This window comes from Dipodomys spectabilis, unplaced genomic scaffold (assembly GCF_019054845.1).
Source record: "Dipodomys spectabilis isolate Male_0828 unplaced genomic scaffold, ASM1905484v1 ptg000095l, whole genome shotgun sequence".
Lineage (NCBI taxonomy): Eukaryota > Metazoa > Chordata > Mammalia > Rodentia > Heteromyidae > Dipodomys > Dipodomys spectabilis.
Genome location: NW_024870772.1, coordinates 32489655 through 32506761, shown reverse-complemented (window position 1 = coordinate 32506761; position 17107 = coordinate 32489655). Strand labels below are relative to the sequence as shown.

Here is a 17107-nt window from a genome sequence, read left to right as displayed (position 1 = left end):
GATTGCCAATTAACCACCAAAAAGCCAGAAGTGGAGCTTTGACTCAAATGGTAGAGCATTAAGCCTTGGGCACAAAAGCCAAATGGGAGTGTGAGGCCCTGAGTTTAAGCCTAGTATTGGCACAAAGGAAAAAGAAAACAGATTATCATGAGGTTAAATCTTCAAAATGTTGTTTTCAACTCTAAATGACTCCCTCGCTCCCTCTCTCCCTCTCTCCCTCCCTCCCTCCCTCCCTCATTCCCTCCCTCCCTCCCTCCCTCCCTCCCTCCCTCCCTTCCTTCCTTCCTTCCTTCCTTCCTTCCTTCCTTCCTTCCTTCCTTCCTTTTACTTTTCTTTTCTTTTTTGCGTGCCAGTCCCAGGGCTTAAACTCAGGACCTAGGCATTGTCCCTGAGCTCTTGTGCTCAAGGCTAATGCTCTACCACTTGAGCCACAGCTCCACTTCTGGCTTTTTGGTGGTTAATTAGAGATGATATTCTCCTGCGCTGGCTGGCTTGAAACCAAGATCCTCAGATCTCAGCCCCCTGAAGGCATGAGCCTTCAGATGCTGGTTCTTGGAGTAGCAGATACTTCTAAGCAACTAAGGTTTCCCTCTTCCACATGGCATAACATTTTGCTTTTTAAGGGAAAAATAAGGCAACCAACGGATTCACTCAATGTAGTGTCAGAAAACATCAACTTATGTATGCCCACCCTGGACAATTACTAATACTACCTGGGCTGGCACTGCTCCATGAAAGACATTTGAGTAGAAGAAACCCTAAGTTCAAGTCTTCCCCAATAGCATAGATTGCATTTCTTCAATACCTGGTGAATGAAGCTTGGCGGCAGTAGCTGCTGCTCTCTTAGGCGATGAAACCACGGGTTTATTAGCATCTTGATCTCTTGGTGCTTCTTTCTTTGCTCCTATAAAGAGAGTTTGAAAAGAGAAATAGAAAGTAAAAAAGCTAGTGACATTACCATCGATAACATGCATTGTTTTCAGGAAAGGACAGCTCCACCAAAGGCAAGTAATGCAATGATAATACAATGTTTGCTGATTGTTGCTATGACCACTGTTCTCTGGCTGGAGGAGGAGACTTTGTTTGCAGCCCAGGGAATTTAGTGTCCAGTGGTCAGGGGATCAAGTACACTGTCATCTCTGGATTGATGAAAAATACCCCAGACTCTGAAAGTCACTGCCACCCCCAATGGCTTTGCAAAACATCTTAGAATTTAAATTTTACCATTCATAGTTTCTAACTGGGTCTGCCTGACTCTGTCTGCTGGAATATTTTCCCCCAGAAGATAGGGAAGGAATTGCAGCTGAACATAATTGCTTATGACACTGGTACAGCCAAGCCTTGGGGGACATAGTTGACTCTAATTAATTTCCATGTAGTGGTCCACAGAGGTGACCACAGGGGCTTATGGGGCTCACAGCTGCAGGGGAGGCTTTGTGGAAGCTGCAGCCAAAGCTGGCCCAGCAGAAGGGATACCTGAGTGCAGGGGACAAGCTAGGAACCCATGTGGACCCCTCCCCCTCATATGATGGTGGGGGCCAGGGCGTGATAAACATCTTCACAGAACCATGGAGGGAAGATTAAAGAAGTCACACTGACCTACATGTCCCTAGAACTCCATCAGCTTTGGTGCACTAGTGTCATCTCAGAATCAGTGCTGGGGCCATTCCTTGGAGGGAGAACATGAATGCTCCTAAGCCCTGACACCAAACTCTTCTTTCAAGAAGCAACTGTCACTAGCAGTTGGGTTTTTATTCTCCCAGATATTATATATATATATACACACATGTATATAACACACATGTGCACATGTATATATGCACATACGAATCCACATAGATGCACATATATACATACACATGCATGCACACATACACATACACACGTCTATATGTATAGACACATATGTATATCTATGTGTATAGATATACATATGCAAATACAGCCGTTGGTTAAATATATCAGACATTATGTTTCCTTTCCTCCCTCCCCTCCTCTTGATTCTCCTCCCCTCCTCTTCTCTCCCTTCCTTTTCTGTCCTCTACCTTCCTCTCCTTCCCCTCCCCTCCATTCCTTTCCTCTTCTTTCCCCTCTGCACTACTTTCATTTCTCCGACAATTACACAAGACTTGTACAATTTCTTTTTTTAAAAAAGGAGAAAGACCAAACACCAGAATGAAAATAATTCATCGGATCCATGAACACATCAGTTGCCACTGTGGTCTAAGTAATCCTAGAGGGAATAGTAATGAAAAGTTCCATACTGGCTCTGCAAGCCAACCTCCCCCTAGGAACACAGGCCACCTGGTAGAATACTTGGCTCAGAGCCTCACAGCCATTGTCAGGGCTAGCCTTCATGTAGTTTTCTTGCATTTAGGCTCAGCCTAAATGTCTTCTAAGTCCACTGTAAGCTTTGCTTGAACTCTATGAGGTCTCTGAGAATCTATTAATGGTGTTATCCTCTTTGGTTTCATGGATCCTGTTCTACTCGGCCACTCTCTCAGCCCCCTTGGCTTCAGCGTCATTCATTTTCCCATTTGAACAAAAATAACCAAAAAATTCTGCCTGAGTTTCTCTCCCTTGTTCTTCTAGCTGAGCTTGTTCATGCAACCATGTTCCCACAACTGTTTTATTTCATTTTATCGCCAGTGTGAGAGTTTGAATTCAAGGTATCATGCTTTGGCTTGGCTTTTTTGCTCAAGGCTCTACCACTTGAACTTTTCCTGTTTCAGTCTTGTTGCTTGTAGTTTGGCTTGTAGCTTTGGTAGCTTGGCAACAAAAATCTGTGCTTTTCAATGCACAGGTATTTCTCCAGAGACCTTAGACCTGTTTTCTATCATCAGCCAGACTTAGCACTTGCCTATTAGATTCCCAAATAAACCACCTTATCCCAAATGGAACTACCATCATTAGCTTCCCCTTGAAATGCGTCTTCTTCATTCCTCCCTGGCCCATCCCTCCTCCAGTCACTAAAACCAGCTGGTGCTCCTACATGGAGTATAGCCACTAGGTCTTCTGCTCTCTATGGTCACACATAAGTGGTCTTTCATTCATTCTCACTGTTTGCCTAAGTCTTATCCGTATCATTTCTTGATTGAAAAACTACAAAACTCTCCTAAGTGCTTTTTTGTTGTTGTTAATTTTTGAAAGTTCAACAGCTGCATAAGCAACTTGCAATTTAACACATCCATCTCAGTGTCCACTCTTTTCAAGTTTCCTACTTCTTTTTTAGCGCATTTGTACATTGAGTGTTTTGACTGCATGTGTCCCTTCTTCCAACCCCTCATTCATTCATCCAACCCCTCACACTCCATCATACAAATTTGTCTCAGATTCTTGATATTCATTTTGTTAAACTGCCTGTTCATTGTTCAGAAAGTTTCCTCTGTGAGGTTTCACTTCAGCATATACTATACTTTAGTCAACTTGATTGTTTACATAAGCATGTAAGCTTCTGTGTTTACATAGGAGGTTATGTTTTGGGTCTGTGATCTACATATGAGAGAAAACATGGAGCCTTTGTCTTTCTGGGTCTAAGTGGATTTACTAGCCTTTGTGAGAGTCACTTAGATCCTGTTCATTATGGGATGCATTAGGTGAAGGCCACTTGCAGGGTTGCTGTGACAATGTGACATTTAAACCCCTGATCAAAAGTGACCAGTGGCTCTAAGGAAGAGGCTGTCTTTAAAAAAAAAATGACGGTGACAATAGCTAATACAAGACCCTCACTGAGCTCATCTAAATGAAGAGAGTATTTGGGATAATGGTTAGGCGAATGTGATATACTTCTTAATAAAAAGAAATCAGCATGTCAAAAAATCAAAAGAAAGTTTTATAGAATCCTAAACTCAACACAATAGGCTATAAATTCCAGCAGTAAATCTCACAAGTAAAAAAGATAAGAAATAAAAAAGAATAAAGAAATATACACAGCAATGGGCCTTATCCTCCAATCATCTAAAGATCTCCCTCCACAGGCATAAGAAAGGGGAGGTGACTGGGCTGATCTACAGCCCAGCAATCCTGCCCCAGACAAGGATCTTGGACAGAAGAGTGAAAGAAATGAAATAAAATGCTAACTGGACCAACCATGTGAGTGATTAATGTCATATGGTGTCACAGGAGAAGGAGGTGAACAGAAGAAATGAATGATATAATCAGGAAATAGGGATTCTGAGGCTGTTTATAAGACAAATTGAAAGGGGAGGATGGAGAAAGGAAACATTATCTATAAAAGACTAGATTAAAAAAGAGAGCAAATGAATTATAGAGAAGGATATGTGTGTGTGTGTGTGTGTGTGTGTGTGTGTGTGTGTGTGTGTGTGTACAGGGATAAGAGGAAAGGGAAATACTTTTCAACAGCCAGTAGTATTTCAAAATACCAAAAATAATAATTGATTTTGAGAAAAATAATGGATATATAGCTTCTGGGTGCAAGCTGTCCTTAAGTTTTTTTTTTTTGCTCAAGGTGAGTCCTCTACTTCTTGAGCCATACTTCTACTTATGGCTTTTTTAATGGTTAATTGGACAGGAAAGTCTCATGAGACTTTCCTGCCTGGGCTGGCTCTGACCCAAGATCCTCAGATCTCAGCCACCTGAGTAGCTAAGATTACAGATTTGAGCCATCATTGCTAGGCTGGCATAATTATTGATAGAGATTGAGCATCCCTGATTCAAAAGTCCAAAATTCTAAATAATACCAAAACAAAACTTTCTGAGAACCAACATGATATTAAAGTGGAAAATTTCATACAGGAGCTGATGGTTGGGTTGTGTCAAAACATAAGAACAATAAAAATACCGTACAAAGTCATCTTTCTGCTGAGTGTGTATAAGAAACATAATTGCATTTCCTGCTTGGATTTAGGTTCCATTTTCCAGATGTTGGAATACACACACATATATAAATATGAAAATACTCCCAAATCCAAAGCATCTGAAAGCCCAAATACTTCTACTTCCAAGTATTTCAGATAAGAGCTATTCAGACTGTTCCATCACTTTGTAAATGAAGAGGTGGAAGGGCCTGGAGGTTATAATATATTCTCATTTACCAGCATGTGGCTGAGCAAAGATCTGGCCTGTGGCTTCTTATCCTAATTCCAGCCTGCATTTCCATACTACTGTGACCTGAGGAAGTAATGCATTCTACTTCCCACCTGTACCTAGAAACACAATAACTCTAGTAAATTTGACTCCAAAATCAGATTTGGAGGGAAGGAAGATATGGAAGGAGTGAGAAAGTGCAGAGAAGAGGGAGAGTAATGAGGAGAGAGGGGAGAAAAACACAAAGGAAGAGCCTTTTCTTCCTCCCTTTCTTCCCTCCCTCCCTTCCTCCTTCACTCCCTCTTGCCCTTCCTCACTGCCTGTGCTTAGGGTTGAACTTAACGGTTGCACAAGCTAGGCCTAAATTCCACCAGTAAGCTATACCCCCAAAACGAAACCTAATATTCTTTAACACCAAAGTTCTTTATCTGTGACATTCTAAAAGATTATTCTATGAGACTTTAAACAACAACAACAACACACACACACCAACACATTCACTTCCAACTTTGGGAGCATTTTTTTCTAGTACTTCTCTTTGTAGATCTAAGAAACTCTTTATATTTTAGTAGCTTCCTACCATACAAAGTAGGCTTGCTTCCTCTCTCATCATCCAACAGTTATACCATAAATCAGATTAAAGAAAAGTTAGCTAATTATTCACCTTGTTACAATGATGTAAATACTATTGTTACTGAGCCATTTCATTACTCACATGACCTTTTGTTTTCCCTAGACTTAATATCTACCTGGTTTTTGTTTAGTGTCTATGTACATGTTGCTTCATCTTTCCAGAACTCTCAACAAAGTATAACTCAGTTTCACGTTGTTTTTCTTAAATGTATTCTTCCTGGAGCCTTCAAATCCCCATTTTATCCTCGACCTGTTATTTCTAGGTTGCTGCATGTCTGAGACATTGGAAACTTATCATTCTAGGAAATTCCTTTGCCTTTTTCCTGTATCAGCTTCCTCTTTTCTAGACCAATGTGTCCTGTCCTACTCTTTCTTGGTCTGCTTCCTTCCTTATGGGCAACACAGTTTTTTTTCTTTTAGTTTCTGGAGAAAGGTATGTGGAAGGTAAATTATGTGACACCATTCATAACTCAAAATTGCTTTTTGTAAAACAATGTATGGCTTCCGTCAAAATTTTAATGTGGCGATCATTTCTTCCAGGGCTGTTGTTGACAACCTAATGCTATTGTAAGTCTCAACCTTTTTTGGGTGATCTGTTTGTTCTCTTGGGAAGTTCTTGGTACCTTCTTCTTTCCCTTCAATGGGCAAAATTTATACTGTAGGTCTGCAGGTGTTTTTTTTTTTATCATTTGTTTTATGTTCAGCACTGCAAAGCCTCTTCCTACAGGTTTTGGAAAATTTCTTAAAGTGTTGATTTGATACTTTCTTACTGTCTGATTTCTATGTTCTATTTCATGGAATCCTAATATGTTCTCTCTATTTGAATATCGCTGTCTCACACATTCAAGCCACACTTGATATTTTTAATGTTGAGCTCCTTGTTACCTAGTAAAACTTTTCATTCCTAACTTCCTCAACTTGGTCCATATGCCTTCTGCCTAAGTAAAAAATGTTGGCCTTGTTTTTATTTCCTCTTTCTTTTTTTTCCTCTCTCTTCTTCCTTCCCTCTCTCCCTTCCTTCCTTTTCTTCATTTTTGTGTGGCCACTAGGGCTTGAACTCAGGGCCTCATGCTCTCATTTGGCTTTTCTGATCAAGGCTGGCATTTTATCCATCGAGCCACACTTCACTTCCCAATTCTTCGTGGTTAATTGGAGAGGGGAGTATCATGGGCTTTCCTGCACAGGCTGGCTTCAAATCTTGATCTCGATCCTCAGATCTCAACCTCCTGAGTAGACAGAATTATAGGCATGAGCACCAGCATCTTCTCTTTTTCCCTCTTTACATCCAACAAAATGTGAAATATCTATCAGGTATTTCTTACATTTGGTTTCTTCATTTTTTTCATATTCACTGTAACTTTATGAGTCAGATCAGGATCACTTCTGCTCAAAACTGCCAATGCGTTCAAGTTGAATCTGCTACTTCAGACCTCAGCCCAGAGGTTCCTGGGAGCTGCTGCGTGATCTGGGCTTCCATGTTGGTATTTCACTACGAATTAGATGTGATTTTTCTTGTCCATATTCCCTAATTTAAAAATGCAGTTGGGTGTTGGTGGCTCATGCCTGCAATCCTATCTATTCAGGAGGCTGAGGATTGTAGTTCCAAAACAGCCTGGGCAGGAAAGTCCATGAGACTTTTATTTCTAATTAATCTAGCCTTTTAAAGCTAGAATTGGAGCTGTGGCTCAAGTGGTAGAACTCTAGCCTTAAGCAAAAAGCTCACGACAAGTGTTCAGGCCTTGAGTTCAAGCTCCAGGGCACACACAAACACATAAAAAACTGCATCGTATAAGACTCACCAAGCGATCTGTAAATAGATGCGTTGATTTTGGGTACTAATTAATGTTTCTTCTCTGTGGTAAGTGAAAAACAAGCTGATATGAGGCAGATTCCTGACATTTGGAAACCTCTCCTACCCTTCATAATAAAGAGACATGTTGTAGTGGGGTAATGAGAAATCATCACACATACTGTTGGGAAAAGAAAGGAATAAAGCTCTCAATATGATGGATTCATGGTTAATTGGAGATATGTATCACAGACTTTCCAGCGCTGAATGGCTTTGACCCATGATCTTCAGATCTCAGCCTAGGATTACAGGTGTGAGCCCCCTGGCTAATAGTAACTTAGGTGATAACTAACAATGGGACAACATTCACTTTAAAATAAAAATAGTAATTGTAAATATTAAATATTCTCAAATTGGAAGTAAATATAGGTAAATAATAACAATAGGGGCTGGGAACTCTGTAATCCTAGCTACTTGGGAGGTTGAGATCTGAAGACTGAGATTTGAAGGCAGACCAAACAGACAAATCTGAGAGCCCATGTCCAATTAATCAGCAGAAAGCCCGAGGTGTAGCTGAAGTGTTAGAGCACCAGCCTTGAGCAATAAAAACAACCATAAAACCAAAAAACAAAACATGCAAGAGGAGGCTCTGAATTCATTCAGAGGTGCGCACATGCGTGCATGCACACACGCACACACACACACACACACACACACACACACACACACACACAGCCCAACACCAATGGCGAGGGCTCTACTGGGCCCTTAATTATGTGACCTCAGGCAAGTTACTCTATTCTGTGTAAATGGATGTTAGTGGCAAATGATTGCAGGGGAAAATGCCTTAAAAACATGTGGCAAAATTCTAGGAATTACACATGCTAAAAATGTTATTAACAATATTAACTTGATTATTATGAAAAATGCTTTTACCACATCTGAGTCAATCGGTGCCCTTGATTGTCCCATTTCCCATCCCTCCTCCCCCCCCCACCCCCCCACACACATTCCAACCCAAATGCTGAAATCTACTTCTGGATAGGGTGGTGTAAGAGGTGGGGTGGTGATTAGGTCACACAGGCTCCACCTTGATGACCAGGATTAGGGCCTTTATAAAAGAGGCCTGCAATGGCCACGTGAGGATATGGCCCAAAGGCCCTCACTAGGCATAGATTCTTTAGAGCCTTGAGTTTGAATTTCTTAGACTCTAGAACTATGAGAAGTAAATGTGTACTGTTTGTAAGCCACCCAGACTCTGCTATTTTGGTCAGGTCCTTATGGACCTAAGTATTGTCAGCAGTTGGCTGGTCTATTGAATCATGCTACACCATACTGTATTGCTCTCCTCCTTCAAATAAGGAATATGGGGCCAGGACAAGTGGTTTGCTCCTGTAGTCCTAGCTACTAAGGAAGCTGAGTTTGGAGGATTGTGGTTTGAAGCTAGCCTGGGCAGGAAAGTACTTGAGGCTCTTATCTCCAATTAAACAGCTGGAAGGAGGTGTGGCAGTGGAAAAAAAAAAAAACTAAAGGAGAGTACAGAGGCCCTGAGGCCCAGTTCTTGAACACACATGTTCAAACTCTGAGAAATCTGGGGATCAGGGAAGGTAAGCAATTGAATCAAGGTCACAGAGCTATTCTTGGTACAACTAAAATGGAAATCAGAGTCAGATTCTATTCAAAGCTCAATTCCTGTTTCCTCGGCTATCCCAATTCTACTGACACAAACTAACAATTCACTGTGGCTGCTAATAAACTGCTTCCACTCTTTTGAACAGTTATGTGGAAACAGAAGTATATTTAAAGTGGCTTAAAAAATCCCCCAAACTGGGATCCAGTGGCTCACATACATAATCCTAGCTACTAAAGGGGGCTACCATCTGAGGATTGCTGCTTAAAGCCAGCCTGTGCAGGAAAGTCTGTGAGACTTCATCTCCAAAAAACTACCAAAACAAAAAAGCCACAAGTGGAGCTATGGCTTAAGTGGTAGTGCTCAGGACAGCACACAAGCCCTGAGTTCAAACCCCATGCATGTGTACATATGCACACACACATACACACACACAATCTACCAAAATGTACAGACAATTAAAAATGAAGAGGATCTTATAATGTTCCATTTCCCTACCCCAAGAAAGCATACAAGTTCAGCCTTCTGAGTCATCTTCTACAGGGTGACTTCTGGCAGTTCCCGCCAAGAACACCCTGTTCTAGGCCTCAGGAAAGGGCACTGGGTTCAAGTATGAACTTTGCAGACAGATGCCTGAACTTCAATCCGTTATGCATTATGTTGGGCAAACTACATGATCTCTCTAGTCTGCAATCTCCTATCTGTAAAAGAGGGTATGAGATAGAACCTGAGTATCATAGTATAAGATCAGGCCATAGGCATACAATAAATGTTTAATGTCCAGTGATGTTGGCTGCTGGCCGTTATTTGCATAGCTGCTAGTCAAGGAATCATCATGGCATGTTAGCTTGTTTTATACTACATATTCCACAGCCTGTTCTTTAAGCTGCATATTCACAATAATTAGGCATTCCACTCCAATTTAGTCTTCATCTTCACTCCAGTGTGTAGACTGGTCAACAGCTGAAGTTTCTTCTAGGCCATGTGAGAAAACCCATTTTTTTCTATCAAAGTGTATCTTTCTTTCTTTCTGTCAATCTTGTGAGAATTATTTTTCTGAAAATGTTATGCTTTGGCCAAATGGCTTAGCCCCAGTCTACTGTAGTTTGGTTACATCCTATTCCTGTTATATGGATTTTAGTGACATCCTGTTGCTGTCAATTAAGTCATATTGTTTAAAAAATTGCTGTTGTTTTTTTACTTTCTTCAACCTATTGCAAGAAGATTGTGAACCTGAGTTTGGTCAATCTGAGCAGAAGGGCAGGGTCCCTGGTATTAGGGCTGAAAGGGGAGCAGCGGCCCTGCTCTGTGTGCTTGCTTGCCAGATTTTGCTTGATGGCACTCTTCCATAGAACTTCAGCAAGAGTGCCTTGCTGAGTTCCTTGCCTTGCTGAGTTCCTTTTGAGTTGGTGTCCTTATTTCTACATGGCACCTCAACATCCTGAGGTATATCTGACAGAAGGTCCTATATCTGGTAGTTACATATTGACCTCTGATACTCACTATGGCACATCGGTTTTCATGGCAGAGCCACAGAGAAACAAGATAACGTATATACAAGATACGTTGTAGGGTTTTTTTTTTTCTGGTACTGGGGCTCAAAATGAGGGTCTGGGCTCTGTTCTTAGCTTTTTTCACTTATTACTTGAGCCACAAATCTTACTTCTGGCCTTTTTGCTGGTTAACTGGAGACTTGATAAGCAGACATGTCATCATGGTTATATATGGTGGAAAATGTAAATGCAAGGAAAAAGGCAGAACAGCCAGAGGGAGCACTGGCATTATAGCTTGGCTTACTGTGGTAAGTCAGATGTAAAGAGGCAGAGAGAAGGCTCTGGTGGGTGCTAGGCAGTCATAGCTCAAGGATTGGATCAGTACTGCAGGCAATGGGGGGTGGCTACAGGCTGTAAGCAGGAAAGTAACAAGATCAGATATACAGTTAGAAAGGTTATAGGTCTCCAGCAGCACTGCAGGATGCTGATTGGAGCATTTTCCATGCATATTAGCCAGGCCTGATGGATGTGCATGTATGCCAGCATTGGGACTTGAATTCAGGGCCTTACACTCTTGTGCTTAGCTTTTTCTCCTCAAGGCTGGCACTCTACCTCTTAAGCCACACCTCCACTTCTGGCTTTTTTTTTTCTGGTTAATTGGAGATAAGAGTCTCACAGACTTTCCTGCCTGGGCTGGCTTCAAACTAAGATCTTCAGATCTTAGCCTCCCAGAGTAGCTAGGATTAGAGGTGCGAACCACAGCGTCTGGCATGACTGACTATTGATGCCAAATGAAGGACCCCAAGTGGGTCTTGGTACCATGGATTGCTGGTTGCTGAAGGACGGATTGAAGATGAAGATGTGAAGACCCAGAAAAACTATTGTTCTTTTCTAGGTTATCCTACAAAATGGATACTTACATTTGCCTCATATTATTATATGTGCATCTTTTCCTATATCTCACAAAGAGTGTTGCCTCCAAATACTCCAAATATTATAAATAGTATTTGGTATTTTATCAGTGTAAGTCTGGGGGGGGGGCGGAACAGAAAGTCTGGAAACACTGCCAAGTAATTAAAAGTGCCCCTACTATCATACTAAGAGGCTGGAAGACACCACAGTAGTTATTTGCATAATAATGAATTTTTTAGCACAGTAGGCAGATTTCTGAAAGGTACAAATGTCAGAAATCACAACAAAAAACACAGCTCTAACAGACCATTTGCATTCATTACTGTTGGCCTCCCTCCTTCTCCCATCTCGAGACTGGCAAGCAGAGGGAGAAAACTATCAGGTGTGTAACCTTTTAGATACAAAGTGTGTATAATTGCTTAAATAAGAGGATTTTGGTGTCCTACTTTCTGGGTTTCATCCCAGCCTGCAGGTGACTTAATATCAAGGTGAGTCACAGAATTATCTCATTCCTCTTCTGGCACTGTGTGTGTGTGTGTGTGTGTGTGTGTATGTGTGTGTGTGTATGTGTGTGTGTGTGTGTGTGTGTGTGTGTGTCTTCTAATGCTTCCAAATTATCATTCTTGTTGTTGTTTCAATGAAAGCACTGGAAAAGCAGAGCAGAAGCAAAGCGATGTTTCTTCTCTTTTACTTGGCTGATTCTGTAGCATTTCAATTATTCCATTTAATAAGAATTGAGGGCCATCAGATGGTAACAGAAAGTAAGTGCAAAAAGGTTTTAAACTGAAGTTTTGTTTAAAAGAAAAGAAAAAAAAGCTAGGCCGGGCATGGTGATACATACTTACAATCCCAGCTATTAGGAAAGTGGACATAGGACAGTCACAGTCTGAAGCTAGCCCAGGTCAAATATGAGAGACCCTTTCTAGTAAACTAAAAGCAGAAAGGACTTGGGGACATGATTTAAGTGGTAAGCACTTGCCTAACAAGTGAAAGGCCCGGAATTCAATTCCAGGTACAAGTTTCAAAATGCCAACTGTCCCAATGAATTTTGCTGATTTTCAGACTATTGAAGGAACTGTAAATTCACTGTTGTTTTTTTTTTAACAGTCAGGTTTTTGATCATTTCAAAACCTATAAATCACTTCATAAAGGAATTGAAAGAAAACTGGGCACTAGTGGCTCATGCCTGTAATCCTAGCTACTCAGGAGGCTGAGATCTGAGGATTGCAGTTCAGAGCCAGCCCAGGAAGGAAAGTCTGTGAGACTCATCTCCAATAAACCACCAGAAAACTGGAATTAGTGCTGTGGCTCAAGTGGTAGAGCACTAGCCTTGAGCTAAAAAGCTGAAGAACAGTGCCCAGGGCCAGAGTTTAAGCCCCACAAATGCCAAAAGAAAAAAAAAAAGAATTGAAAGAAGCAGGGAAGAGTGATGGGGGAGAGATGGAATAGAAGGATGGAAATGGTGACACTGATCAAGATGCATTGTACTCATAGACTGACATTGAAATCCCTTTGTACAACTACTTAAAGATAATAAAAAGTATATTAAAAAAGAAAGGCAGAGTGGGCTGGGCCCCGGTGGCTCACACCTGTAATTCTACTTTCTCAGGTGGCTGTGATCTGAGGATCAAGGTTCAAAGCCAGCCTGGGCAGAAAAGTCTGTGAGACTCTTATCTCCAGTAAACCACCAGAAAACTGGAAGTGGCTCAAGTGGTAGAGTGCTTGCCTTGAGCTGAAGAGCTCAGGGATAGGGTCTAGGCCCAGAGTTCAAGCCCCACAACCGACAGACAGACAGACAGACAGACAGACAGACACACACACACACACACACACACACACACAAACAAAAGAAAAAAGAAAAGAAAAGCAAGTCCCTCCCCCATGGTATAACCCCTGCTTTCACTGTATTTGATGTTGGTATAATTTGTGGAGGGGAAGGGAAAAAACAAATCGTTTAAATAGGGATACAGGTTGACCCATTGCAGCAATGAGATGTACAAGTCGTTATATTGAAAAACAAACTTTACAACTTTGGTGGGGGGGAAGGGGGAAGGAGGATTGGGTGGGGCATGGGGGGAGGATGGGAAGGGATGGGAAGTGGAAACAAAGGAGGAGGCTACAATGCTTGATAAGAAATGTACTCATTATCTTGTCCATGTAATTGTAACCCTTCTGTACAGTATTTTCACAATAAAAAATAAAAAAAAGAAAAAAAGGGAGCGTGTATCCAAATTAACAAAGCATCTAATTTCTAGTCATTCTAGCTCAACATTCTAAAGAGAGAGGGGCTTAGTAAATCTCTTACTTTATAAAGATTCTTGCTGTTCATATGCATGGAATGCTGTTCCCATCCTTACTAACTAACAACTTATTCACAACTTTAGGGTTTGGGTCAGGTATGGTAGCTCATGCCTATAATTCCAGATGTACAGGAGGTAGAAGTAGGTAGATTACATGATTGAGGCCAATCCTAGAAATAACACTGAGCTAATCACAAACACAAAATGAAAACAACAACAACAACAACAAAAACTTGCTCTGGGAGCATAACTCAAGTTGTAAAGTACTTGCCTAGCATACACAAGGCATGAGGTTAAACCCCTAGTACTGAAAAGCAAACATCAAACGTTTAGGTTTTCACCTAGCATCTTCTGCACACTGCATTGGTTACATCTCTCTACCTTGTGCCTCCATTCCCATTCGGTGTTTAGTAGCACTGTGCTAAAGCAAGTGTGTAATTATGCGACACCCTGGGCCACCATCAGCTCCACAGGGACAAGAACTGTGTCTGTTTCCCCAGGAATCTGGCAGAGTGCTCGGCACTCCATGAGTGTTTGTGGGATGAGTGGGTTCACACCTTCCAGCTGTCCTGTCTCCCTGGGATGCCTCAGGGAGGCTTCTGATCTGCACTGCTTCCTGTCCTTCCTGTAGGCTGACAGAATATCAAGCAGGTCATCTAGGATGCTCACTCATGGGCTCTCTGAAGGAGGAAGTCGGTGGCTGCTCTTGTCAGACACTCAACATACCAGCCCTACCATGCTTTCCTCTCCTGGGACCTCAGGGAAAGGAAAGGATCTCTTAGTTATTGTGTTCATTTTTCTACTACAGAAATTCTTTCAAAATACCCCTGCTCTCCTCCAACCTCCTCCATTCCCAAACCACTGGCTGATTTCCCTGTTGGCCTCACAGTGACAAATAAGTCAACGTTGTGATAGCAATTCAGACAATTGAGGGAGAAGAGTCAACACCAAGCAATAACAATGAAGATCTTGGTGCAGCCCATTGCCTGGAACATCCCTGAGCCAACTGGAGCTTCCACATTGCTGGCTCATGACTCTTTTGTTATTAGGAAACAACATGTTCAATCAGGTGTTGGTGGCTCATGACTATGATCCTAGTAGGCTGAGATTTGAGGACCAAGGTTTAAGGCCAGCAGGAAAGTCCATGAGATACTTATCTCCAATTAACTGCCTAAAAACCGGAAGTGCTGCTATGGCTCAAAGTGGTAAAGCACTAGCCTTAAGCAAAAAGCTCAGGGACAGTGCCCAGGCTAAGTTTAAGCCCTATGACTGACAGAAAAAAAGAACAAGTAAAGAAAAGAACATGTTCTTAGAGCTCTAAGAGCTCATACCACATGGGACTATAAGAACATCCCATCATCTGTAACCAAGCTCATTCTCATTTCTTTAAGATATGCTCAGAATATTGACACGTAGAATACTGAAACTAGACTTCTGTCAGTCACCTTACACAAAGAACCAGTTCAAAATGAAGCAAAGATCTGCATGTAAGACCTGAAACTTTGAAACTATTACAGGAAAACGTAGGAAAATCTTAAGATACAGACATAGGCAAGTATAGTTTTTATAAATATGGCTCCAATTGCTTGGGAAATAAGAACAAGAATTGACAACTGGGACAAAAGACTTCTGTACTTCAAAGAGGCCTTACCCCTGTATGAGAGTTCTCCACATTCAATTTATGATGCGAAATAAGTTGATACTAATTTTTCAAGTGTGTGACTCTAAGTTTTATTTACCAGGCAGACACATAAATGATTTTATTAAAATATTTCTCTTATGTGTTTACGTGCCAGTCCCGAGATTTGAATTCAGGGCCTGGATACTTGAGCTTTATTGCTCAAGGCTAACATGCTGTCATTTGAGTCACAGCTCTACTTGCAGCTTTTTGATGGCTAATTGGAGGTAAGAGTCTCATGGACTTTCCGGCCTGGGCTAACTTTGAACTGCAATTCTCTGATCTCAGACTCCTGAGTAGAGGCTTAGAAGTGTGAACCACTAGTGACCAGCTAATTATTTCTTTAAAAGATATACTTATTGGGAATGTTATACATTACCACATAAAATGCTTCTGAGTTAATACAACCTACTTCATGAAATCCTAAGGGAATCTAGGGTTTAGAGAAATTTAATCCTTCCCCGGGGTCATACAATTGTAGAAAAGAAGGAGTCAACCTAAGTCTGCCTGTCTCAGAAACCTACACACGTTAAGTGCTAGCGCTGCGCCTCTTCCTCAGAGGTCAGGTAGTAGTTTGATTTTCCTGAAATAACTGATTAATGAGTCTTCTTCTTACTCTGCATAGAGCTTTCCAGATAACCTGCAATCACTGTGTGATCTGACAATGTTCAGGGTTGTGAATTACAGGCTGAACACAAATGCATTGTATTCCTTGCATTTATGCAGGTGTGATGCCTGATTCCCTCCTACAATGCTGTTTTTCTAGAAGGTTCTGGCCATTCCTCATGATATTACAGTGAGGATAGTAGGAAGTGTTAAGAATTTAGGATACACACATATGCTTACACACACGAGTGTGCATTAACCATGGCTCTGTCATTGGAAGGCTGAATGATGAATGGGGTGACATTGATTAAGGTGAACTGCACTCATGAACTGACTTGCTGATTTAAAACAACTACTTAAAGATAATATTAGTAATAAGTAAGATTCCCAAGTAATTCAGGAACTTTGCCTCCGTTCTTTCAGTAGTTCTTTTCTCAAAATTTTCACGAATAGCTTTTCTGTTGTTCCTATGTGAGGGTTAAAAAAAATCTCTAGAGTGCATTGATCTGTATAACTACACGAACAGTTGGGCTTTATCCAGCCACTCTGCTTATTGGCTTGTACAGTTGTAGCAAATTGGAAACTATGTTTCATTAAAATGCCTATCTACAGATAGATCACTTCTTCATCAATATGCCTTCGGACTCTGTCATGTTAACACGATGTCACATAGCATAGAAAGTAAAACTATTCTGCTTCAGATATGGAAGGATTTTTTCCCATCATGGTTTATAGAAAACAAACACTTGGCGTATCTGTGGATTCTTCTCTACTTCATGAAAAAAAATCAGTTGCTGGGACGTGTAAATTGACTAATCTGTGGACTACAGAAACTTGTGTCATAAAAATTAATTTTGTTTCTCTAAAAACAAATGGTTCCCTTTAAATTAAATTCCACAAATTTATGCACTTCAGGACATATTATAATTTTCAGAGCCTAAGTGCTTGTCAACACCAGGAAAATGTGCCCAGGCCTGGCAGAGATACAGTCACTTGTGCTCCTAACCCTTCTAAGGCTGC

At 41.2% G+C, this 17107-nt stretch overlaps 1 protein-coding gene across 3 annotated transcripts in view; it reads right to left on the bottom strand.

The window, feature by feature from the left end:
* Mtus2 (microtubule associated scaffold protein 2) overlaps nt 1-17107 on the bottom strand; it is a 386941-nt gene that overhangs the window by 135169 nt on the left and 234665 nt on the right. For all 3 annotated transcript variants that reach the window (XM_042685472.1, XM_042685473.1, XM_042685474.1), the window contains one exon: nt 806-904. In XM_042685472.1, the coding sequence (XP_042541406.1) occupies nt 806-904 (99 nt within the window). The remainder of the gene's footprint in view (nt 1-805; nt 905-17107) is intronic.